The sequence below is a fragment of the Sander lucioperca genome, chromosome 23 (assembly GCF_008315115.2).
Source record: "Sander lucioperca isolate FBNREF2018 chromosome 23, SLUC_FBN_1.2, whole genome shotgun sequence".
Lineage (NCBI taxonomy): Eukaryota > Metazoa > Chordata > Actinopteri > Perciformes > Percidae > Sander > Sander lucioperca.
Genome location: NC_050195.1, coordinates 15,742,141 through 15,769,547, shown reverse-complemented (window position 1 = coordinate 15,769,547; position 27,407 = coordinate 15,742,141). Strand labels below are relative to the sequence as shown.

General features: G+C 39.6%; 1 protein-coding gene across 1 annotated transcript; it reads left to right on the top strand.

Annotated features, from left to right (window-relative positions):
- Nucleotides 1-13,542, top strand: LOC116050135 (CBY1-interacting BAR domain-containing protein 2-like). The gene is made up of 9 exons (XM_031300175.2): nucleotides 1-95; nucleotides 1,102-1,336; nucleotides 3,411-3,479; nucleotides 4,325-4,426; nucleotides 5,515-5,520; nucleotides 5,638-5,742; nucleotides 6,359-6,472; nucleotides 7,372-7,578; nucleotides 12,974-13,542. The coding sequence occupies exons 1-9, from the start codon at nucleotides 79-81 to the stop codon at nucleotides 13,157-13,159; spliced, it is 1,041 nt and encodes a 346-aa protein (XP_031156035.1). The 5' UTR covers nucleotides 1-78; the 3' UTR covers nucleotides 13,160-13,542.
- The last annotated feature ends 13,865 nt before the right edge of the window (nucleotides 13,543-27,407 follow it).

Here is a 27,407-nt window from a genome sequence, read left to right as displayed (position 1 = left end):
CTGTTACCTAGTGCAGGTGAGAATGAGCCGAGGCAAACACCAGAGCAGAGGAGCTGCGGGGAGGACAACAGGACAAACATGAACAGCTTCTCCAGGTAGGAGTTTCACATTATCCAGAGAGACAAAAACAGCTTCAACAGATTTGGCCAGAATGTTACCAAGCTAGTGTATTGCCAATATTTTACAATGAAAAATATTCTAATATAAATTTCTTCTCTTAAAGGTATAGTAAGTTAGGTAATGAATATCTCCTAATGGTCACCTAGCTCTCTATTTTCTGTGTGCGCTGAAAAAAAAAAATCTGGTGTTAATGCACAGCCCTGGCTGTGTCAATGGAGAACAAAACAGAAACTAGCGCACAAGCCACAAAACACTATTCCAGACAATTGGTAGTCTCGCATTGCCAGACCTTCCTCCACAGCACTGCGGAGGAAGGTCTGGCTAGTCCACACAGCATTCCGGGATGGGAGAAAAATGTGCTCTGGTTTATTGGCATTTCTTTAAACCAATTACAATCGTCTTAAAGGGCACTAAGCACCGTACGGAGCCACAGTGCCTCTGCAAAATAGCCTTGGGATAGCCTTGGGAGGTGACTTGTTTTGGTGGAACATGTGTACGTTCATAAGTTGTTTTAGTAATGCAACAGAAAACTCTGTTGGACAGATAGTCTAGCTAGCTGTATGTGTGTAGGGGACGACTAGCCTATCACAGAACGCAGACACAGTCAGCTACCCAATGAGGATTTTTATTCAATCCGAGCACAGATATTGACTCGTATTACTCGTACTCGGCAAAAGTGCTTTATCCGTACCGGATACTCGTTTCAGCCGAGTATCCGGCTCAACTCTAATGTGTATATATATATATATATATATATATATATATATATATATATATATATATACATATCAGTATATATATAATATATATGTGTGTATATATATATATATAAGCATTTGAATGTGCTGGCCTGCCAGTAGTTATGGCTCTGGAGGGGGCGAAGCTTCTGAAGAGGGGGGGTTGTATTTGTTTGGCAATTGAGTTCAAATATCAACAATTTTTGCACAGCATTGCTTACTGCACCTATCATTTGTCCAGCAGGGATGTCCAGGTCCGGAGCATGGAGCAGACGGTGAAACATGCTGAGAAGTACCTGGGTGAGATCTGCTCGCTGCTGGCCTCCTACACCAGGAAGACAGCCAAGCTCAGAGACAAGGCAGACCTACTGGTGGCTCAGCTCTATGACTTCTCCAGCAGAGAGGACCCCGAGCTCCAGATCGGCCTGAAAAACCTGGCTGAAGACCTGGCCATGGTGCAGGACTATAGACAGGCTCAGGTCAGGGACTCTGTCCTTATGCATGCATCAATGGGCTCTTTTCTCTGCATCAAACTCCTGTACATATGGTTGTTGTTGTGATTAACGGCAGTGGTGGAAGAAGAATTCAGATCCTTTACTTAAGTAAAAGTACTAATATCACACTGTAAAAATACCCTGTTACAAGTAAAAGTCCGCATTGAAAATGTTACTTAAAGGAGAACTCCGGGCATTTTTTACGTTAATCTTGATCGCTATACTTTTTTGAGTACTGTCTATAGCAAAAACCACGAGCCGAATTTGTGCTAGCAACATGGAGCTTCTGTAGCTAATGCCCAGAGCTCCCGTTAGCTAAAACGGCAGTTATGGGGGCATAAGCTAAAGAGTGCCTTTGTGCCTCTTAACAAACTCAAAATGCTATTAAAATGTCTGTGCAACATGAACAGGGCCCTTACATGACAACTTCGGTAATAATCATCACGCTGCAGTCCCGTGTGTATTTGTAACATAAATATCCATATAGTGTGCAATCCATCTGGCGTTGGTGAGTAGGAGTCTTGTCCGTGTCGATCGTTGTGGTTTCCTTAGCCGGACTAGCATGCCGGCGTCCCTGCCTCTGCTTCCTCCCCGCCCTCCTGGCTTCACGCGGCCGACAACAATCCAACAAGTGCCCGCTGGTCTGGTGGATGTCTTCCAGAAGACCGTTCAAGCCTTCGCCGCGAAAAATTGTATTTTATTTCCCCCTCAAAAACAGGTAATTGAGCACTGTAGTGGTTATGACCATATTAGTGACTTAGTGTTACATGGAAACGGACCAAATTATGTTTGGGTCCTGTCCTAGCTGTAGTCTCGCTAAGTCCCGTGGGAATTCAGTTGTAGCAGGAAAAAGGTTTTTTTTATTTGTGTGTGATGTACTTTTTAATTTCATTTTAAATTTATTTCATAGCACTTGTTCATCTTAAGCTGTGTTTAAATGTGGTGTACAAATGAACTTAACTTGTACTTACTACAATGATGGTAATAATTTAATGAATAAGCTTCAAGTGAACGTGTGTGTGTGTGTGTGTGTGTGTGTGTGTGTGTGTGTGTGTGTGTGTGGTCTGTATCTGCTCTTTGGGTTACTTACCTTTACACAACTATTAACTAAAACAACATGTATGTAAGTATGTATTGAATTGATGTAAATTAATGTTTTTTTGTTTTTAGTTTTTTTATCCAACTCATTAATCAACAGATTAATCGATTATTAAAATAATCGCAGCCCTACTATAAGACAGTACTCAAAAAAGTATAGCGATCAAGATGAACGTAAAAATTGCCCGGAGTTCTCCTTTAAGTTAAAGTATGTGAGTATCATCAGGAAAATGTACTTAAAGTATTACAAGTAAAAGTACTCAATGCAGAAAAATCCTCACATTTTTGAAACTGTAAAGGATCCAAACAGTTGTGTGTTTAATGATCTAAGCATTTCAGCTGGACTTGTAGGACATTATATTGATGGCTTGTTTCATTTAGAATAAAACATCAGATTCTATAAACTACATGGGTTTTATGTGCAAAAATCTTAATGTGTAAAGTATTGTGTCAGATGAATGTAGTGGAGTAAAAAGTACAATATTTCTCTCTGAAATGTAGCGGAGTAGAAGTAGAAAGGGGCATGAAAACAAAAGAACCTAGTAAAGTACAAGTACCTCAACATTTGTACTTAAAACTAAAGTGCATAGTTTCTGTCGCCCCCATGAGGAATTCTAAGTAATGACAACAACACTGTCGGCATGACATGACACAAGCCTTCTGTGATCACGCACACGCCCCCACCCCTCCTCCACGCAGTTACTAGTAACCAAGGAGAACATGGAGGATTACAAAAACACAATGGACTCTTCAGAAGAGGTTATTATCTTCACTCGAGCTTCTTGTTGAGTTGTGTGGAGCTGATAGTCTTAATTAGCTTTGTAGCAACTCATTTGGCAATGGCTTGAATGTAATGGACGTTCATTAATATCAAAAAGTTACGCACTAAAGCATTAAGTACAGTACTGGAGTAAATGTACTTAATGACATTCCACCACTGATTAACGCTTTATTGTTGCAGGTAGAAAGACTGGAGACGAGAGTTGTTGCTCCTCTAAAAGCCTATGGAGACATAGTCAAAAATAAAAGGGTGAGTTTGTTTACAAATGTGTGGCTCCGAAATTGATATATCTGCAAGAAACTAGTATCAGCTAATAACCATACTGGTCTGAATATAAGACTAGGTTTTCCAAAGATACAAAACACTTCCAGATCGTTTATTGGACATACTATGGTCTAGTAAAGAGACATCATCCTTCAAGCCTTGTTCCTTGCAAAGGTGAAACAGGAAATACTTCAGTATAAGCCTAGGGAAGGAACTTGTTTGGGTGGAACGTGTACGTTCAAAAGTTGTTTTAGACGTGCAACAGAAAACTCAGATTGGACAGATAGTCTAGCTAGCTGTCTGGATTTACCCTGCAGAGATTTGAGGAGCAGTTAACCATAGTCGTCATAAATCCACCGGAGTTTAGAACGCCAACACAAAGAAAGAGGAAGGTGAGGGTGGACATCCGGCCAAAAATGAGGGACATCTGGCGGATCTTCCGGAAGCACCAGAGCAATTCCCTAAATGAATTGTAGATATAGATTACAGTCTCCCTAATCTGTATGAGGTAACTTGCTTACAAAGTTGTCAGTCTATAAGGTTTCTGGGATTGCTCTCGGTCTTGACCCCTTGTCTTGGACCAGCCTTGAGTGACCCTACCAGAACTATTATCCCCCACAACACAGCTCTCAGGGTCATGAGACGACAGCAACCCATCCAGCACCTTAAGGTGGTGATTCTTAGAGGGGAGGTGTAAGAATACATTGGTCATTTTATGATTAAATAACCAGTGTCTTGTCTTTTAAGGACAGTCTTACACAATATGAAAAAAAGACTGACTGGCCTTTGTTTTCTGTGTTGTGGGAGCTGACAGTGTATCTTCCATTCAGGTAGATCTCAAGAAGTTCAGCACTGATCTGAACAAAGAGCTGAAGGAGTTGCAGAAACTGGAGAAAATCCGACTGAGGAACCCAGCAGATCTACAGAGCATTGTATCCTTCACATACGGACTTTTGGCTCTTTTCTTTCATTAACTGGAAGTGTTATACAAGTTTTAATTTCCCATTCATACTTTTTGAAAATATTCTGAAAATATTCAACACAGTTGATTGAGATTCCCTAATCTGATGCACACATTTCCCACTTTTCAGACTCAATCATTCTACTTTAGATGCTTTTTCATCCAAATTAAAGCCAGCAATCCTGTTTAGCATCAGTTTAACACATTATATCAATACATATTTCTCATCTTTCAAACATTATTGGTATGATTCAACTTTTCAATGCCATTCATACTAATTAAACCCATTCCTACTTTTTCAACTATCCATACTACTTCACATACTTCGTATACATTCAAGCCAGCAATCCAGTTTAGTGTCAGCATTTTCTAAAAGCAATTAAAATATTCCACATCTTTCAAACGTTATTGGCGTTGGTCAACTTTTCAATAACATTTACACTAATTAAACCCATTCCCACTTTTTCAAGTATTCTCACTACTTCACCTTTTTGCACAATTCAAGCCAGCAATCCAGTGTAGTGTTAGGCTTTCAACATACAGCATTCACACCGCAATTTCTTCACCATGCATTCATTAGAAATTTGTTTAATTGACTATTTAATAAGAAGTTATATCTTACAAATGTTGTAAATATGCTGGTCATATATGAAAAAACGTGTGGTAAACAGTGTGCCTTATATACTGTTTATATGTTAATACTTTCATGTGAGGGTGGCAGTAGTTCAGTCAGTAGGGAGTTGGGTTGGGAACCGGAGGGTTGTTGGTTCAAGTCCCCATACAGACCAAAGTATGGTGGTGGACTGGTATCAGGAGAGGTGCATGGGCAGCCCCCCCCCCCCTCACTCTGACATCTCTCCATTAGTGCATGTATAGGTACTGAGCATGTGTGTGTAATTCAGGCCTGTGTGTAATAACAACAGAGTGAAAACATTGTAATTTCCCCTTGTGGGATTTATAAAGTATACATTATTATTATTATTATTATTATGTAGGCATTACATGTTGCAACTTATACACAGTTACACTTGAGAATATTTTCTTGACAAGAACTTTCAGTCTCAGGTAATGTACATGGTTTTATGATTATCTGATGAACAGCACCACATCACTGACCCTTCATGCAGCCCATACTGACTGTGAGGTAAAGCTTTGTGTACTGTATGGTGTGTTCATTGACAGGCAGAAGTGAATGCTCAGAAGGCTTCCAACAAGGCCCAGCACAGCATCAGGCAACTGGAGGAGACCATCACAGACTTCCAGAGACAGAAACTGGAGGATATCAAAGTCAGTCACACTTCCACACATACCGTACACCAGTGGTGGAATGTAACTAAGTACATTTACTCAAGTACTGTACTTAAGTTCAAATGTTGAGGTACTTGTACTTTACTTGAGTCTTTTCTTTTCATGCCACTTTCTACTTCTACTCCGCTACATTTCAGAGAAAAATATTGTACTTTTTACTCCACTACATTCATCTGACACAATACTTTACACATTAAGATTTTTGCACATAAAACACATGTAGTTTATAAAATCTGATGTTTTATTATAAATGAAACTAGCCAACAATATAACGGCCTACAAGTCCAGCTGAAATGATTAGATCATTAAACACACAACTGTTTGGATCCTTTACACTTTCTACAATGGGAGGATGTTTCTGCTTTGAGTACTTTTACTTTTCATTCTTTAAGTACATTTTCCTGATGATACTTACATTGTTTTACTTAAGTAACATTTTCAATGCAGGACTTTTACTTGTAACAGTATTTTTTACAGTGTGGTATTAGTATTTTTACTGAAGTAAAGGATCTGAATACTTCCACCACTGCTATACACTAACATCCTCCAGCATCAATGTCCCACTGACAACCACTATTGCTTTGTTTTTTGGCAGAGGATTTTCAAAGACTTCATCACAGTAGAGATGCTCTTCCATGCTAAGGCGCTGGAGGTCTATGCACACACATACCACAACCTGGAGGCAATGGACATTCAGAAGGATCTGGAGGTAGCTTGAGCTAATGCAGCTTGCACATGAAACAACATTATGTAATTACTAACGTGTTAAGAAGTTGGGAGATGCAACACGGAAATACACCTAAACACAGTGAAAAATGAACTAGAAAATGGCTTAGACATAAGAAAAGTAATGTTAATCCTGGCCTAAAATCAGTTGAGATTCTGTGACATGAACTGAAGAATCATGAATGACATTCTTGAAATAGCAATATCATTCAAAATTAAATGGAAATGGTCTAAAAATTCCTCCTGGCCAATGTGGAGAAGTGATCAACACACGCATAGTCTCGCATTGCCAGACCTTCTTCCTCAGCGCTGCGGAGGAGGGATGGGAGAAAAACGTGCTCTGGTTTACTGGTGTTTCTTTAAACCAATCACAATCGTCTTGGGCGGTGCTAAGCGCCGGACGGAGCCCCGGTGCTGCTGCAAAATACTCTCGGGGGTGAACTTGTTTTGGTGGAACATGTGTACGTTCAAAGGTTGTTTTAGTCGCGAAACAGAAAACTTAGATTGGACAGATAGTCTAGCTAGCTGTCTGGATTTACCCTGCAGAGATCTGAGGAGCAGTTAACCATAGTCCTCAAAAATCAACCGGAGTTTAAAATGCCAACACAAAGAAAGCGGAAGGTAATTGACATCTGGCTGAAAAGACGGACATCTGGCGGAATTTCCGGCGGCACCTGAACAATCCCGAAAGTGAAACGTTGTCGATGTAGAGTACTTGGAAAATATCTGAGTAAGCTCATTTTCTAAGAATTGTGCTGTTAACTTGCAAGATGAACTGACTGAGAGTAGATGTGCTTAGAAATAATTGCAGTTTCAAGCTCCATCAGCAGGTAAGAACGACAAGCTTGGAGTAAACATTACCCTGTCTTTTCAAATCCATAGCTGTTCAATGGACGGATTAGAATGCCTGACACTCCGGATGGGCGCCTGGACACCCCTCTGACCGGCTACTCTTCCCCCGTCATGAGCCGCTACCCCAGTCCTCCTATGGCCTCCCCCAGAGGCCAAAGCCTCAGGTCAACGCTGGCCTCTACCACAGGCCCAAACCACAGACAACAACGCAGCCAGTACCCAGACACAGTCAGGAGGGTGAGCCCTAAAGTCTTCGTTACCATAGTGACAAAATGAGAGTGCTTGTTAATTTTCATATTGCTGTCCTTAAAGGGTAACATTGGTATTTTTCAACCTGGACCCTATATTCCATTTACTAATGGGAACAACAAGCTTTAATATTGGTCCAGTATTAACAAAGGTGAAACAAACAACAATGTAACACTAATGGGCAATTGCCCACCTTTAATTTACATCCACTAAAAGTGGATTAAAAAAACAGCACTTAAAGAGTAAGATCCTTTTTATTTAACATTAAAACCTCCCCAAGGGTGCCCGGATAGCTCCGTTGGTAGAGCGGGCGCCCATATATAGAGATTTACTCCTCGACGCAGCAGGCCCGGGTTCAACTCCAACCTGCGGCCCTTTGCTGCATGTCATTCCCCCTCTCTCTCCCCTTTCATGTCTTCAGCTGTCCTGTCGAATAAAGGCCTAAAAATGCCCAAAACCCCAAAAATAATCCTTAAAAAAAAAAAAACTCCCCAAAATCACTATTGCCAAACCAGAGATGTTCACAAGTCATTTTTTGCAAGTCCAAGTCAAGTCTCAAGTCTTTGAGCTCGAGTCCAAGTCAAGTCTCAAGTCTTTGAGGGGCAAGTTCAAGTCAAGTCTCAAGTCTTTTGCCATGAGTCCAAGTCAAGTCCAAGTCAAGTCTCAAGTCTCTGGCCATCTGATCTGTCCCTAACACTGTATTGTTAAATCTTATGAATTCAAAGCATGTCCTGTAGCTGTCACATCATATGGATACAACTATAAAGATACAATTTGCATGTTCCCAGCATTAGCACAACACTTTGCAATGGTTAGCTTGTTACCTGTGATGATATGTGCTAAATGTAATGTCTCTTTCACTCAAAAAAATGTCGAAGTGGAAATCAAGAGAAAAGTGGCAGCGCCACACCAGTTACAGAAAAACATGCACCTCAGTGTCAGTCCAAATTATGCACAATAAGCAGTTTGAACTCACTGATGTAATGCCATTTATTTTCTAAGTGTTAGTACGCTCAGTGAAACTGAGTCCAGCGCGAGGGAGACCCGACTCAGAGGAGGAGAGGTTAGTGAGGCCAGCGTCTCCACGGCAGGTGACAGTGCGCACGGATCCGCTGCGCCACGCATGGATGGTAAATAGGACTACAGTAACAGAAATATGTGCAGAATTAGGACAGTCAAGACGGCCCAGTGTTTGGTGGACCGGGTACACCTTGTTCACTTAACAGCCTACAAATCACCCACGGGATCAATTACACATCACCTGAGTTTGCCCACCCGACACAGCGTTTGTTACTGGGGAGATGGATCTGTGCGTCCCGCCTCCTGTGCGCCATGGATTTCTTAGCCTCAGCGACTACTAACTATAAAGATACTATTTGCCTGTTCCCAGCATTAGCACAACACTTTGCGATGGTTAGCTTGTTACCTGTGACGATATATGCTAAATGTAACGTCTCTTTCACATTAGTGTGTGAGTGACTGACCTATTTGGATGTGTTTTGAGACGCCTGATGAAGTCCGACGTTGTTGATCCGGCATCATTTATCTTGGTGCCACACACCTTGCATGTAGCTGCTCGCTTACTGCCACTGTTTACCAAGTTATTGAAAGCAAAACTAATGACAAAAGGCACAACTCCAGGAGGACTTGGTGTCGCCATCTGCAATGCATTTTTTGATATGTGCGCGCACATAGGCTCATGCGTTACGTTGCACATTATGGCAAAGGGCAGGGGACATACAGCTCGTCATACGTTTCCCCGTATATGCGCCAATAAAAGAAAATAGAAATACATTAAAACATTTAGATTTAAAAAGCAATAATTGTATGAAAATAGGTTGTTGACGAGTCTCGAAGCTCGAGTCCGAGTCAAGTCTGAAGTCTTTTGGGTCGAGTCCGAGTCAAGTCTGAAGTCAGCTGTTTGTGTGACTTAAGTGCGACTCGAGTCCGAGTCTCAGACTCGAGTCCCCATCTCTGTGCCAAACTCACCCGACTCCATTTAAATAAACAGTAAGTTTATCATTGTAAAACATACTTCATTCAAAGTCGACAGAAACAAAATAAAACTATCAAAAGCTGCCATGGTTCTGTCTTTCCACTGTTCCAGCAATCACCACTCTGGTTTGGTTGAAATAAACGCTTAATTCACTCATTTACATGTGGAAATACACTGGATCTATAAACGCTAAAAGTACTGTTTATTTAAATAGAGTCTGGTGAGTTTGGCGATGGCGATTTTCAGGGCTGTTTCTGGTTAAACAAAAATATCTTACTCTTTAACAAAAAGGTCTATCTCTGTAGGGATCCTTCCCATAAGGGTGTCAGACACTTAGAATAATAATCTGAACCTGTCAGTGGCAAAAACAGAACTTTTTTTGGTAAGAAATTGACGGTGCGCATTTGACCTATAGGATTACATATAGCCTGGTTCGCAGCTGCCAGTTACAGCGTTCTCGCTCAATACTGGACCAATTTCAAAGAATTTTTGTTCACATTAGTCACTCAAACACCAACGCATAGGAAAATAGGGTATACATTAAAAAAAAAAAAAAAACGAAATTACCCTAGGGAGCTTAGACTTTTTAGAACCAAGGACCTCTCCACTGAAAGAGAGACGGAGCAGGGACCCACTACTATATATATATATATATATATATATATATATATATATATATATATATATATATATATATATACACACACACACACACACACAGTAGTGTGCAAACGTTTTAGGCAGGTATGAAAAAATGCTGTAAACTAAGAATGTTTTCAAAAATGGAAGTGTTAGTAGTTTATTTTCATCAATTAACAAAATGCAGTGAATGAACAGAAGAGGAATCTAAATCAAATCAATATTTGGTGTGACCACCCTTTGCCTTCAAGACAGCATCAATTCTTCTAGGTACACTTGCACACAGTTTTTGAAGGAACTCGGCTGGTAGGTTGGTCCAAACATCTTGGAGAACTAACCACAGATCTTCTGTGGATGTAGGCTTCCTCAAATCCTTCTGTCTCTTCATGTAATCCCAGACACACTCAATGATGCTGAGATCAGGGCTCTGTGGGGGCCATGCCATCACTTCCAGGACTTCTTGTTCTTCTTTACATTGAAAATAGTTCTTAATGACCTTGGCTGTATGTTTGGGGTCGTTGTCCTCCTGCAGAATAAATTTGGAGCCAATCATACACCTCCCTGATGGTATTGCATGATGGATAAATATCTGCCTGTATTTCTCAACATTGAGGACACCATTAATCCTGACCAAATTCCAACTCCATTTGCAGAAATGCAGCCCCAAACTTGCAAGGAACCTCCACCATGCTTCACTGTTGCCTGCAGACACTCATTATTGTACCGCTCTACAGCCCTTCAGCGAACAACCTGCCTTATGCTACAGCCAAATATTTCAAATTTTCACTCATCAGTCCAGAGCACCTGCTGCCATTTTTCTGCACCCCAGTTCCTATGTTTTCATGCATAGTTGAGTTGCTTGGCCTTGTTTCAATGTCAGAGGTATGGCTTTTTGGCTGCAACTCTTCCATGAAGACCACTTCTGGCCCGACTTCTCCAGACAGTAGATGGGTGTACCTGGGTCCCACTGGTTTCTTCCAGTTCTGATGGCACTGCTGGACATCTCCTGATTTCGAAGGGAAATAAGCTTGATGCGTTTTTCATCTGCTGCACTAAGTTTCCTTGGCCGACCACCACGTCTACGATCCTCAACAACGTTCCCTGACTTTTTGCAAGTGTACCAATAAGAATTGATGCTGGTTATAAGGCAAAGGGTAGTAATACCAAATATTGATGTGATTTAGATGTTTTTTTGGTCGCTCACTTTGCATTTTGTAAATTGATAAAAATAAACATTTATATTTTTGAAAGCATTCTTAGTTTACAGAATTTTTTCCACACCTGCCTAAGACTTTTGCACAGTACTGTGTATGTATGTATGTATATATATATATATATATATATATATAAATAATTGTATAAAATGAAGTTGCATATTAAACTTTTTTTTTAAGCCTTTATACCTTTTTAGTGCGTAGAGTAGCAAGCTACTAAAATAATTGTGGGCATGATTTTATAAGTCATGTTTTAATATTCCACATACATGTGGCACAGTGAATCCTTAACTGTATCTGTGGATGGCTACCTTAATTCAATTCAATTGTATTTATAGTATCAAATCATAACAAGAGTTATCTCAAGACATTTTACAGATAGAGTAGGTCTAAACCACACTCTATAATATAGAGTTTTAAGTTTACTCTTAAATGTGGTGACGGTGTCTGCCTCCCGGACCCGGACTGGGAGCTGGTTCCACAGGAGAGGAGCCTGATAGCTGAAGGCTCTGGTTCCCATTCTACTTTTAGAGACTCCAGGAACCACAAGTAACTCTGCATTCTGGGAGTGCAGTGCTCTAGTGGGACAATAAGGTACTATGAGCTCTTCAAGATATGATGGTGCTTGACCATTTAGAGCTTTGTAGATCAGGAGAAGGATTTTAAATTCAATCCTGGATTTTACAGGAAGCCAATGCAGAGACGCTAATACAGGAGAAATATGATCTTTTTTCTTAGTTCTTGTCAGAACATGCGCTGCAGCATTCTGGATCAGCTGGAGAGTCTTAAGGGACTTATTTGGGCAACCTGATAGTGAGGAATTACAGTAGTCCAGCCTGGAAGTAACGAATGCATGGACTAGTTTTTCAGCATCGTTTTGAGACAGGATGTGCCTAATTTTGGCAATGTTATGAAGATGAAAAAAGGCTGTTCTTGAGGTTTGTTTTAAGTGGCCGTTAAAGGATATATCCTGATCAAAAATAACTCCTACATTTCTGACAGTGGTGCTGGAGGCCAGGGCAATACCATCCAGAGTAATTATATCTTATGATAATGATGGATTAAGAGGTGTTTAGGGCCCAGCACAATAACTTCAGTTTTGTTTGAGTTTAACATAAGAAAATTGTAGGTCATCCATGATTTTATATCTTTAATGCATACTTGAAGTTTACCTAACTGACTGGTTTCGTCTGGCTTGATTGATAAGTATAATTGGGTGTCATCCACATAACAGTGAAAGTTAATTGAGTGTTTCCTAATTATATTGCCTAGAGGAAGCATATATAAGGAGAATAGAATTGACGGGGAATGGATGCTAAATTGACTATGTTTGCAGTTAGCTTCTTATTACTTAGGGGATTCGCCACTTAGTATGGTCTATTGTTGATTATAACTGGAATAGTAGTAGTACTACATGTTACCCTGTAGAAAACATTTTCAGATCCATCCACATGTAAGTGCCATTTGAATCAGTACCTGGGGGGCATGAATCTGTGATATTTTCTACAGAATTCTCACCTTATTCAATTTACAGGCTCACAGCAACATACAACGCCAGAGAGGCATGGAAGAGGAAGAGCCGGAGGGGGAAGAAGAGTACGAAGAAGAAGATGAGGAAGAAGAGGAGGAGATTTATGAATCAGAGATAGAAGAGGGTCAGCCCATCAGCAGGCAGTCTTATGCGGCTCAATACGCCCAGATGCGCAGATGGCAAAAGTAAAAGCCTATGCACGAAACACACATGTACACAGACCTCCTTGTGTACTCCTTGTACACAATGCTGTGTCCATGTAGATGATGACAATGTGTTTAATCCAGGCTGAAATATACTGTATATAGATATATGTCAACTGTAGAGCTGTCTTCCAATCAGCACCTCACTTCCTTATTCTTGTCACCATGTGCAGTCTTTAAAAGTAAGTTTATACAATAATAATGTAAAACTGAACACACTGAAAATTATGTTTTGCTCAAATATATTAGTAATTGCTGTATTTGCTTATAATCTCTGCTGGAAAGGAGTCAGCTCGGCAGAAAAAGGGTTCCCAAAATAAACCTAGTGGATCAACATACTACGATAATTATGTTTCATTTTTTTAAATGACAGGTGACTTTTCTTCACATTTCCAACTTGAAAGACTTATCATAATGAGATGCTGTCTTGTAGGTAGACAACAAATAAATGCAATAAATAATCATCCTGATGTTCTCTACAGGCTCCAATTCAATTTTTTATATCTTTGCATATGAGACTCATGTATGTGATACTGTCAGGAATGCATTGTTATATTTTAATGTAGACCTTCAAAATATAGATGTACAATCATGTTGCCTTGCCTTAAGATTCTTCATTTATTTTTTTACACATTGACTTAATGTATACTTTTGCTTGGTCTTTACCTGACCTTACATATTTAACTTAAAACAGTATGTGTAACTCAGAAGTAGATTTATATTTATAGCACTTTGTAGATGTATTGCTTAATTTGAATGCAAGCATTCTGACTTTTATTTACAGTGCTCTATGATATTTAATGTGTGCTTCACTAGTTTATATTCACTAGTTATTGGACATATTGATGTTGTATTTCACAACCAAATCAGCAGATAAGAAAGAAAGAAAATAACCTTTGTTAAAACCCTTAGAAGTCTAAGGGCATTTTCTCGATTTTTACATATCATTTCAAATTCACATTTTAAGGGTATTTGCATATAACCTGATACCCATGTGTTTTACATCAAACATTTCAGAACAAACTCAGCTTTCTTATAGTGAGGCTAAATTTAATTCTAGAGCAATGTGTAAAGAGATAATTTGGCCCTAAAGCTGAAAAATTGATATTCACTTTTTGAAATTCTGTAGCAACTCATTTAGCAATGGCTTGAAAGTAACGGACATTCATTAATATCAAAACGTTTTAAGTAACAGACACAGGATAAGAGAACTCCCATATTTTAAAGTTTCTTATTACTTTCAGAGTCTTAGTTTATATTCTGAGATCTAAGTCAATATATTGAGATACTGAGTCAATATTTTGATATTCTAATATTTTAAAGTTTCTCATTACTTTGAGATCGTTGGTCATTGTTACTAACTAATTACTAACTTAGTCACTAAGTCAATTTATTGAGCTACTAAGTCAATATTTTGAGATATTAAAGGGGTGATAGAATGATTATATAGGGTATTTTACACTGCTCCTTAAGGTCTCCTAATAGGGTATGTAACATTGGTTGGGCTGAAAACTGCCCGAATGCTATTTTATTAGGCCCTTAACTACCCTGTAAATATGGCTCTATTTGGAACAAGAGCTTTTCTTCCAAATATGGTATGCTCATGAATATTTAGATGAGCTGCGCGCTGATTGGTTTGAGCGAACTACATAGAAACACATTGGAGACGAGACAGCAGGTCTCATATTTCAGACACTGCAAAGTTATACATTGTTTGTCGGGCTATTTCGTTATTAAATTCTGACGAGAAAGCGGCAACCTCCATACCCAGTGAAAGTCACCGTTTCCCTGGGTACTGGACTACTGGAATACTCAGGGCTCCGCGGAGCTGGCTGGCTGCCAGCTGCCGGCATAACTAGAGTAGCTATATTTACAGTTTGAATTTCGTCACACCACTTAAATAACATCTACCTCAAGGTCTTATAAAGCTAACAATGGTGTCCGATTTCAATTTAATGCATTTTTGTGAATTTCAGAGGAATTCTAAGAGGAGGCTAGCTAGCTCTCATTGATAGAGCTCCATCCAGACGCAGGCTCTATCAATGAGACTCGCGGACAAGAGGCGTTTATTTCCCCGATCGTTTGTTTAAATAACTCAACACATTATAATTACACACATTATAAGATTAACTGGAACCTGTGGCAAGAGATTGCTGGCGTAACAAGCTCGCTGACCGCGCTTTCACTCACACACACTGGCCATTTAGCAGGAAGAGGGGAGCTGCAGGCCCTGGATCTCTGTCAGGGCAGCGGCGTTTGGTAGTCCATTAACCCAAAAAACAGTGAATTTGCACGGGTATTGAGTGCCGTGGGCTGCCAGCCGTGACAGAGCTCCATCTACCTCACAGCAGGAGGGGTCTGTGAAGGAAGGCAGGCCGGGCGGCGAGGCAGCAACACAGGCAGCACCGGCTGCTGAACTCCGACACACAGTCGGACAAAATTTGCAATTAGCCATCAATTTTTGGAAAACGGCCCATATTTGACCTCTACATAGTTGATTTCTTGCATAAAAAAGTCTCAGAAGTGAATTTAGTGGTAAAATAGCAGATGAACAATGTATACAATTTCTGAGATCTGCGCGACCTATTCAGAAGGCTAAGCTGACCTCAGATCAGTGGTGTAGCCTATGTAAATGTTTGGGCGTGACAAAGATAGATACTAGAGCCAAATGAGGAGTTGATGTCAACTCGGCGGCTTGTTGAGATTTGCCCGTTTTCAGAGGCAGTTTCAAATTGTGAGATTTGCAGAGGAAAGAGGTGTCAATGGGATTTTGAGGTTCTATGTATGTCCTAGTTACCCACTAAACTGTCATTATTCTATGACAAGGTAAATCAGTTTTGCATTCTATCACCCCTTTAAGTCAATATATTGAGATACTAAGTCAATATTTTTAGATATTTAGTCAATATGTTGAGATGCTAAGTCAATATATTGATATTCTAAGTCAATATTTTAAAGTTTCTCATTACTTTGAGATTCTTAGTCAATATTCTGACATCCTAAATCAATCATTTGAGATATTAACTCAATAAATAAAGATACTATGTCAATATTTTGAGATATTAAGTCAATATTTTGAGAAATTAAGTCAATATTTTGAGATATCAAGTCAACATTTTGAGATTCTAGGTCAATATTTTAAAGTTTATTACTTTTAGATTCTTAGTCAATATTCTGAGATACTAAGTCAATAGTTTGAGATATTAAGTCAATGTATAGAGATACTAAGTCAATATTTTGAAATATTAAGTCAATAAATTGAGATACTAAGTCAATATATTGAGATACTAAGTCAATATTTTGAGATATTAAGTCAATATATTGACATACTAGGTCAATATTTTGAGATGTAACTCAATATTTTAAAGTTTCTCATTACTTTAACCCTGTAACACCCCTTGTTGTAAAATTACAACATTACCTTTAGCCATCCTTAAAAACAATCAGTTATATTTTATCTTATTTTTTTACCACATTTACATAGTCATTGGGTCCTATTGTTCAGTCTCACAATGCTATTGGATCGTACATTTGTTTATAAGTCCCGCCTTATGGCCATGACCTCACACAACCTCTCAAGGTTTCCTTCGAACAACATCTCTTTGTTTCATTGGACTGGATTCATCAGATTCGAGTAAGTAAAATGTCTTTTATATTTTTTTTGATTGTGATTATAATGTCTAGAGCATGTACATATAGTTATTGTGGAATAAAATTTCATTTAGAGCTTGTTATATATTTGTTGCAATTATACAACACTGGGTGAGTGTGGTAGTCAAAATAGCAGGTTTGTTGCAGTGGGCTCAAACAGGTTATATTCCCTCCACTACACCACTGCCTGAAACAGAGTATTTTCTTTATACATGGACAGTATACATTCTACCCTTGTGTTGTGTTCTGGTCAAATAGGGTTAGGGTTGACTGATTTAAAAGTTTTATCTCTAAAAAATGTAGTTAATTTGATCAGACTGACCTAAAATAGGATATCAAGAGACAATTCAGTTCTGGGAAAGGTGAAAATGTTCCTGAATGTGGGGTGTGGATGTAAGTGGGGGTATGCATGTTTTCCTTTTAGTATGATAATTAGAGAGCATAACAAGCAGTATTGTTATGTCAAGGCAGTATTGTCTGACTAAATGGCTGGTGATTGGGATGCATGTTTCATTTATCATGATAAGTAGAGAGCATAGGCTAAGCCATTTACATTTACATTTAGCAGACACTTTTGTCCAAAGCAACTTACAATAAGCAGACAGTATTGTCTGCCTGGAAAACATTTCTACCCTGAGCACTTGGTCCACCACCCTATCTATTACTTCAGGTTATGTACTACAATATAAAAAGCATATTTATACATGTTAATTAATTGATATTTTATTTTCAGAATGCCACCAGCAAGGAGAGAGCCGCGATACAGTGTGCAGGATGTGATTGATATCATCCAAAATGGTGAGAGTGAAGTTGAGATGGAACTCAATGACACTGATTAGAGTGATGAAGACTCAGATGAAGATGTCTGTCAACAAGTGGACAAAGAAAACCAACCACCCATGGACTGTCCAGCTGATAATTACGTGGACATCGAGCCAAAAACAAACAAACACACCATGCCCCGTGACAGGTATCGCTGGCTGAAAAAAGATTTCATCAGTCCCAACACTGATTTTTCTGGTCTGGATATCACAGGAGATGACATTTCCCTCCACACACCATTGGAATACTTCCAGAAGTTTGTGTCCGAAGACATGATTGAGTCTCTGACACAAAACACAAATGAGTACAGCTTTCAGACACATGGAACATCTGTAAACACCACTGCAAAAGAAATTGAAAAAAATGTGGCATGTACCTGAAGATAGGCCTAGTACAAATGGCTGGTACCCATATGTACTGGGAGACAGAGACACGGTACTCCCCTGTTGCTGATGTGATGCCACGCAACAGATTCCAATCCCTGTTGACATCATTACATTTTGTAAACAACATGACAGTATCTGAGATGGAAAAGAAAGACAAACTATGGAAACTCAGACCATGGCTTGATTCATTCAGAGATAAATGCCTGCAGGTGGTACCAGAAGAGTACAACTCTGTGGATGAGATGATGATTCCTTTCAAGGGGAAATTCAAATATAACTTCCCCATCAAATCCCATCGCTGGTACATGTACATCTTATGGCACACCATCATCCTCGCTGTGGTTAATGCCTGGCTCCTCTACAAGCGGGACTGCAAAGCTCTCAAGATGTCTAGCAAAGAGACAATGAACAGGAGACAGTTTCAGGCAAGCTAGCATCCTCTCTCATCCTGGTAAACACAACACTTCAAACTCCAAAGAGAGGACGACCCTCCAGGCAAAGGGAGCCCAGCAACACAGACAATGACATCAAGAACCCCTCGGAATGCTCAGAAGAGACCGTCCAAGAGATGTGCACACCTCCCATTGGATGTACGCAAGGACCTAGATGCACATTTCCCACGGAAGACAGGGACCTCAATAAAGGATACACCAACACGTGTGATGTTTGCCTTTGCTTTTCAGAGGACAATAACTGTTTTTGGGACTTTCACAACCAATGAAAGTCAGTCATGAAAAGAAAAAAAGGAATGAAGAAGTTGCTAGAAAAAGCTAGAGTTTTATCTTGTTTAATAGTTTTTTTTAATAAATGACTTCATAAAAAATATGACTAATGTATGATTATTAATAATGTTATATACCTTTATGGGGCTAAGTAAGCAATCAAACCTGAGTTGTTCTGAATTGTTGTTCAGACAACATGAGTACAAATACAGAAATTCTGCTCCCAACTAAGCCCAATGTTGCAATATTACAACATTTCTCTAAAAACGTACATAAACATTTTTTTTTTTTTAACTTTATTTTCTGCATCAAAGGCCTCCATTTTAACAATTCTATTGCTAAAGTTCCTGACTTTGCACTATCCCAAATGGCCAAATATGGGTTCCCGTTGAATTTGAAACCTGATCCACATACTACAGCTCCTCACCTTTGTGGGGATGCCCAACATGTCCATATCTACTGTGGAATTATGGAGAAAAGGCAGTGTAAACAAATCCAGATTTCGACAATTCGGTTGCTAAACATCCTGACTTTGCACTACCCCAAATGGCCAAATATGGGCTCCCGTTGAATTTAAAACCTGATTCGCGTACCACAGCTCGTCACCTTTCTAGGAATGCCCAACATGTCCATATCTACTGTGGAATTATGGAGAAAATCCAACTCAAAAATCAAGATTTTGAGAATTCTAATGCTAAAGTTCCTGAATTTTGCACTGACCCCACATGGCCAAATACGGTTTCCCTTTAAATTTGAAACCTGATTCACATACTACAGCTCCTCACCTTTCTAAGGATGCCCAATATGTCCAGATCTACTTTGGAATTATAAAGAAAATCCAGCTCAAAAATCAAGATTTTGACAATCTATTATTAAAGTTCCTGACTTTGTACTGCCTATTTTAACAATTCTATTGCTAAAGTTCCTGACTTTGCACTAACCCAAATGGCTAAATATGGGTTCCCGTTGAATTTGAAACCTGATTTGCTTACTACAGCTCCTCACCTTTCTAGGGATGCCCAACATGTCCATATCTACTGTGGAATTATGGAGAAAAGCCAGCTCAAACAAATCCAGATTTCCATAATTCTGTTGCTAAACCTCCTGATTTTGAGCTGCCACCAAACGGCCAAATATGGCTCCCCGTTGAATTTGAAAGCTGATTCACATACTACAGCTCCTGCCCTTCCCACTGATACCAAGCATGTCCATATCTACCCTGGAGTTATGGAGAAAACCCAGCTCCAACCAAATCAAGATTTTGACAATTCTACTGCTAAAGTGCCTGACTTAGCACTGGCTCCAAATGGCCAAATATGGCTCCCCGTTGAATTTGAAAGCTGATTCACATACTACAGCTGCTCCCCTTCCCACTGATGCCCAGCATGTCCATATCTACCCTGCAGTTATGGAGAAAACCCAGCTCCAACCAAATCAAGATTTTGACAATTCTATTGCTAAAGTGCCTGTCAAGTTGCGTATGGTTCACACTTTGGCTCTTTGCCCAAACTTGAAAACGGCCTATTCAAGGACTGAAGGACGCAAGGGACAACTCAATTATCTTCTGACTTCTTCTTTATTTAATTTCAGTTTAGTTTGTTTCAGATGGATTTCAGTTCATAGGTACAAGCAGCAGAAGGATTACTACTAGCAGTAGAATATTGTAGCTAGGTTGATAACCTTTAAAGGCAAAAACACAAAAACAAATATGTATTACTTTAAGTAAGGATATTTTCAAATTAAATATATCAATCCTTGTAGTCACTGTAATCTTGTAGTCACTGTAATCACACCATAAATAGCAATTAGAATTAATTAAGTCTAAGGTGAAATTTCTCCCAGAAAAAATCTGACAAACAGATAGCTTCACGTTTCTCCAAACAATATGTTATCAATATATTAACTGAAATCTATACATTTCTAATACATTATGAAAAGAAACAATTGTCAATTAAAGCTGCAAGCAGCGATGGACGGGCCCTCGCTCCTCTGCGTGCATCGGGCTTACCGGCGGTCGCCGCTCCTTGCGACTGTGCATTTGCGCGTCACTCTGACACTGCAAATCGTCATCAATGAAAAGGTAACTCTCTGCTGAGTTCAATAATACCTCATACCAGAGTCGCACTTAAGTCGCACAAACAGCTGACTTCAGACTTGACTCGGACTCGACCCAAAATACTTCAGACTTGACTCGGACACGAGCTTCGAGACTCGTCAACAACCTATTTCCATACAATTATTGCTTTTTAAATCTAAATGTATTAATGTATTTCTATTTTCTTTTATTGGCGCATATACGGGGAAACGTATGACGAGCTGTATGTCCCCTGCCCTTTGCCATAATGCGCGCACATATCAAAAAATGCATTGCAGATGGCGACACCAAGTCCTCCTGGAGTTGTGCCTTTTGTCATTAGTTTTGCTTTCAATAACTTGGTAAACAGTGGCAGTAAGCGAGCAGCTACATGCAAGGTGTGTGGCACCAAGATAAAGGATGCCGGATCAACAACGTCGGACTTCATCAGGCGTCTCAAAACACATCCAAATAGGTCAGTCACTCACACACTAATGTGAAAGAGACGTTACATTTAGCATATATCGTCACAGGTAACAAGCTAACCATCGCAAAGTGTTGTGCTAATGCTGGGAACAGGCAAATAGTATCTTTATAGTTAGTAGTCGCTGAGGCTAAGAAATCCATGGCGCACAGAAGGCGGGACGCACAGATCCATCTCCCCAGTAACAAACGCAGGTGATGTGTAATTGATCCCGTGGGTGATTTGTAGGCTGTTAAGTGAACAAGGTGTACCCGGTCCACCAAACACTGGGCCGTCTTGACTGTCCTAATTCTGCACATATTTCTGTTACTGTAGTCCTATTTACTATTTCATTATTTCATCCATGCGTGGCGCAGCGGATCCATGCGCACTGTCACCTGCCATGGAGACGCTGGCCCTACTAACCTCTCCTCCTCTGAGTCGGGTCTCCCTCGCACTGGACTCAGTTTCACTGAGCGTACTAACACTTAGAAAATAAATGGCATTACATCAGTGAGTTCAATCTGCTTATTGTGCGTAATTTGGACTGAAACTGAGGTGCATGTTTTTCTGTAACTGGTGTGGCGCTGTCACTTTTCTCTTGATTTCCACTTCGACATTTTTTTGAGTGAGAGAGACATTACATTTAGCACATATCATCACAGGTAACAAGCTAACCATTGCAAAGTGTTGTGCTAATGCTAGGAACATGCAAATTGTATCTTTATAGTTGTATCCATATGATGTGACAGCTACAGGACATGCTTTAAATTCATAAGATTTAACAACATGTTGATGATTCACATACTACAGCTCCTCCCCTTCCCACTTTTGCCCAGCATGTCCATGTCTACCCTGGAGTTATGAAGAAAACCCAGCTCCAACCAAATCAAGATTTTGACAATGCTATTGCTAAAGTGCCAGACATTGCACTGGCCCCAAATGGCCAAATATGGCTCCCCGTTAAATTTGAAAAATGTGTAACACTTGATAATAACCGTTATTAATAGATGGTAAATTGATAGTTAGCAAACAGTCATTTTACTGTTAACAACAATGAAATTATAATTAATAATGTTTACTAATTATTAGTAGTGCTGTAAATTAACAGTTTACTGTAACACACATTATATCCCTTGTATACTAGGTATTGGGTAATGATTAAAAAAATGTTGTAAACCATTAAGAAACCATTTTTAAAACATCTATAAACATTACATAGATGAACCAGAAATTCCTAACACTTTGTGGTAGCACTTCAAATTACGGCTCGGTAATAAGATGGTAATAGTGGGGTAACAATGTGATAATAATGAGGTAATATATAGGTAATAACATGTAATTACCAAAGTAATAACTGGGTAATACATCACAGTAATAAGATGTAATACTGGGGTAATAAGGTGATAAGAAGGTAACAGATGTAATAACATGCAATTACCAATGTAATAAGTAGGAAAGGGTTCAATAACCATATGTATATATGGGTAATGGTAATATAGTTATATTAATATTGTAATAACATGGTAGTAATGGGGTAATATATGTTGATGTTTTCACAGTATTATAGGCTACTATCAGCATAATACCTTCCAAATTAGATACAACTTTAAAATTGGTAATTACCATATTATAATGCTGAAATTCATCCACCCTTTATGTTCCAAACATTTCACTTTGTTTCAAGGTAATACTTTACAAATTATATGTTTAAGCTTGTGACTTCTTACCTGGAAACACATCTTGTTGCCGCAAAATGCAAAACTGCCTGTTTCCATTGTATTACAATATTAGAATAACAGAGGTGTAGAGATTACCTGGAAATGCTTCTGGTAGTTTCTGTGTAACAACCATGAATCAGTGCCGCAAAATGCAAAACTGCCTGTTTCTATTGTATTACATGCTAATATTAGGATAACAGAGGTGTAGAATTACCTGGAAATGCTTCTGGTAGTTTCTGTGTAACAACCATGAATCAGTGGTGCAACATGCAAAACTGCCTGTTTCTATTTTATTACATGTAATATTACATAGAAATGCTTCTGGTAGTTTCCAGGTAATCTCTGCAACTCTGTTATTCTAAAATTACCATGAAATGTGTATTTTCCTGCATGCACGTAACCCTGTGCAATCTGACCAGCAAGCTAAACACCTTCCACCATCAAGCATTGGAGACTGGGATCGTCATAACTTAGTTTATTTGACTTAGAAAGGGTGAAACTGGGTAATGAAACACAATGACACAATGCTTACATATTGATGAGTCACAAACATCATACAATCATAATTGTAAAAACAATATAACTACACGACACTGTAATGCAGTAGTATATACAGTAGCTAACATGTAAGCTCATATAAAGGAAATACGTAATGTATTGTTATACAGTGTATATAGTATAACCTATATTGCTTATCTAAATAAACTAAAATATACTTACATGTAGCACAACCCAAGATAACAGTGGTAGGCAAACTAGCTTAATGAAGCAGACTGTCAGTCTAATATGAGCTATCAATCATCATCAAAAATATACATCTTGCACATCAAACTTTCTGATAATAATTAACAAAGATATCAGAACAGTATGTCAGCATCTGTTTCACATACCGAGAATGCTACCAAAGGCATGGAACGTCGAAGATTGAAGCAGATTGTATGGAGAGATGATAACAAGTGAGGCTGTCCTGCTCACATTCAACTTCCTGACTAAGTCCCATTGTTGTGGTTTTGGACATTTCTGTTGTGGTTTTGGATATTTCTGTTGCCTGTTTTCTTAATTCTGTCTGTTTCCCGTTTTGTATATTCTGTATATTTCTGCTCACTGTGGTGTAGACTTATCCTGTTTTGTGTATTCTGGTTTGTGTATACTTCTGTTCCTTGTTGTTTGTATTACGTTCTGTTTCCTGTTTTATTTTGATAGTCTAGTTTTCTGTCTTGTCATGTCTAGTTTTGCTTCCTGTGTTTTCCCGCCTGTGTGATTGTCTAATGTGCTCCACCTGTTCCCCAGCCCTGGTGTCACCTGTCCTGTGTTTGCTCGTTACCTAGTTTATTTAGCCCCTGTGTTTCCTTTGTCTCTTGTCAGATCGTTTTGCGTCTTCGTCTGGTCAGTTTGTGTGTGCTTTACCTCCCTTTGTCAGTCAATTCTAGTTTGTTACTCCATGGATTTCCTTTTTTATCTGTTCCTGGTTTTCTTAAGACTCTTGTGGTTTTTGGTTTTCATTTCCTTGTGTTTTGTATTTTTTGGATAGTTTTTTGCCCTTGGTTTTTGGGGACTATCTCGGTTCGCATTCTCCTTGTTTTTGATTAAATAAACCTCAGCGCTCAAACTTTCTCTTACCTGCCTGCCTCCTCTCTGCCACTATTGGTCCACTATTCGCTGCTGGTGTAACACCCATGGTGCAAAGGTCCTACAGTTCTTAAAGGAACACACACACACACACACACACACATGTGGAAGAAACTACTGCCAGCAATGGGAGAAGAAAAACATTTAAGTGAACTAATGTCCTGATGGGGACAGAACAAAATGAAATAGAAACAGGTCGTTTTTTGCAGCACTGATTCATGGTTGTTACACAGAAACTACCAGACGTGTTTCCAGGTAAGTCACAAGATTAAATATATAATTTGTAAAGTATTACCTTGAAACAAAAGGGAAATATTTGGAACATAAAGGGTGGATGAATTTCAGCATAATAATATGGCTATTACCTATTTTAAATTCCAAGAAATTTTATCTAATTTGGAAGGTATTATGCTGATAGTAGCCTATAATACTGTGAAAACAACATATATTACCCCATTATTATCATCATGTTATTACAGTATTAATATAACTATATTACCATTACCCAGATATAGTATATAGTTTGTTCCACGTGTGTGTATTCCTTTAAGAACTGTAGGACCTTTGCACCATGGGATTTAGTAGGATTAGTCCCAAGTTGAATGTGAGCAGCACAGCCTCATGTGTTATCATCTCTCCATACTATCCGCATCAATCTTCGACGTTCCATGCCTTTGGTAGCATTCTCGGTATGTGAAATAGATGCTGACATACTGTTCTGATATCTTTGATAATGATTGATAGCTCATGTTAGACTGACAGTATGCTTCAGTAAGCTAGTTTGCCACTATTATCTTGGGTTGTGCTACATGTAAGTATATTTTTGTATATTTATGTGACAGGATGAGGTTTTCCCCTCCCTCTTACCTGTGCACGGGAGTGCGCATCAGTACACCTGGGGCTCATCTCCTTTGATTGGGAGAGGTGGGGGCTCTATTTGAGCCTGTGTGTGTGTGTACTTGTTCTGTTTTGGTTTTCTCCTGCTGGGTGCTTGTGGAGACGTGTCCGGGTTGGCGTGCTGTACGTTTTTGCCGCTGCCCTAGGTCGTAAGTTTGCTGCGGTGGGAGCCGACCCTGTCTTGGCTGTGGATGTCCCCACGTGGGTAGATTTACACCTGGGCTGCTGGCGTTGGGTGTCTCGTGTGGGCCGCTGTGTGCGTGCCTCCGCCGGGGTCTAAGGGCGGCATGTCCTGTAAATCGCTGGACCGGGCTGCAGCCTCATACATGCTGCTGCAGGGCTATTGTGGTGCCACCACTAATTAAAGGGCCAGTACTCCCCGGCGCGTTCTTCTCCCACTGATGCTGTTCTGGTGACTGGTACAAAAGTGTTCTGGAGACTGGTACAAAAGTGGTCTGGATACTAGTACAAAAGTGTTCTGGGTACTGGTACAAAATTGGCTCTGTAAAGATTTGTATAACGGTTTTTGTTTCTTTTCATTTTGGTTGATTTGCTGTTTTCTCATTATGCATGCTCGATTGTTGATTTGAATTGTGTTTTGTTTCTTGTTTATTACTTTTCTAATATCCATTACCTATTCATTTTTAACAGAAAAGATGGAACCATTTTAGAATAACATTTATAATAAATAAAATTGTATATTTTATAATTACTTTATTGTCTCTGGCCCCCCTTATTTTGGATAAACAGATCTGTGTGCTTGAGAGGTCTTGGGCCTATCCCAAGTGGCGTTGTTGGAAAGTTTAGCTTCTCGAGTGTCATAGGTCACTCGCGTCATTCTCACGCGTACTGCCACATTTAGATATATATAGGTTATACTACGTACACTGTATAACAATACATTAACATATTTCCTTTATTTCAGCTTACATGTTAGCTACTGTATATACTACTGCATTACAGTGATGTGTAGTTATATTGTTTTTACAATTATCATTGTATAATGTTTGTGACTCATCAATACTGTATGTAAGTAACTGGTCATTGTGTTTCATTTCCCAGTGTCACCCTTTCTAAGTCAAATAAACTGAGTTATGACGACCCCAGTCTCCAGTGCTTGATGGTGGAAGGTGTTTAGCTGCAGGTCAGATTGCACAGGGTTACATGCATGCAGGAAAATACATATTTCATGGTAATATTAGAATAACAGAGGTGCAGAGATTACCTGGAAACTACCAGAAGCATTTCAAGGTAATCTCTCCACCTCTGTTATTTTAATATTACCATGTAATAAAATAGAAACAGGCAGTTATGCATGTTGCACCACTGATTCATGGTTGTTACACAGAAACTACCAGAAGCATTTCCAGGTAGTTGGCTCTGCGGTGTGTGACGTCACGTGATCCAGCATCCTGGTCAGCACAACTAGCCTGGGTGGAATACGCGCACAACTCTCTGTCCAGCTCTGCTACGGGTATGTCCCCATTCATGGCTATGTTTGGTTAGCAACCTCCCCTTTTTCCTGAGCAGGAGCGGAGGGTGGCTGTCCCGTCGGTCCAGGAGAACAGTCGTCGGTGCCGGCACGTGTGGAGGGAGGCTCGAGCTGCCTTGGTGCGGACTGCAGCTCGGAACCGGCGTCTGGCGGACCGGTGTGGCTGTCCTCCCGAGATCTCCCCCTGCAAGTGGAGTCCCAGAAGCTGGCACCTCGGTATGTGGGTCCTTTCGTTGTTGATAAAGTGATCAATCCCTCTGCGGTGAAGACGCGATTGCCGGTGTCCATGAATGTGCACCCCGTGTTTCATGTGTCCCTTCTCAAGCCTGTCTCTGCATGTCCTCTGAACCCTCAGGCTGAATCCACTCCGCACCGGG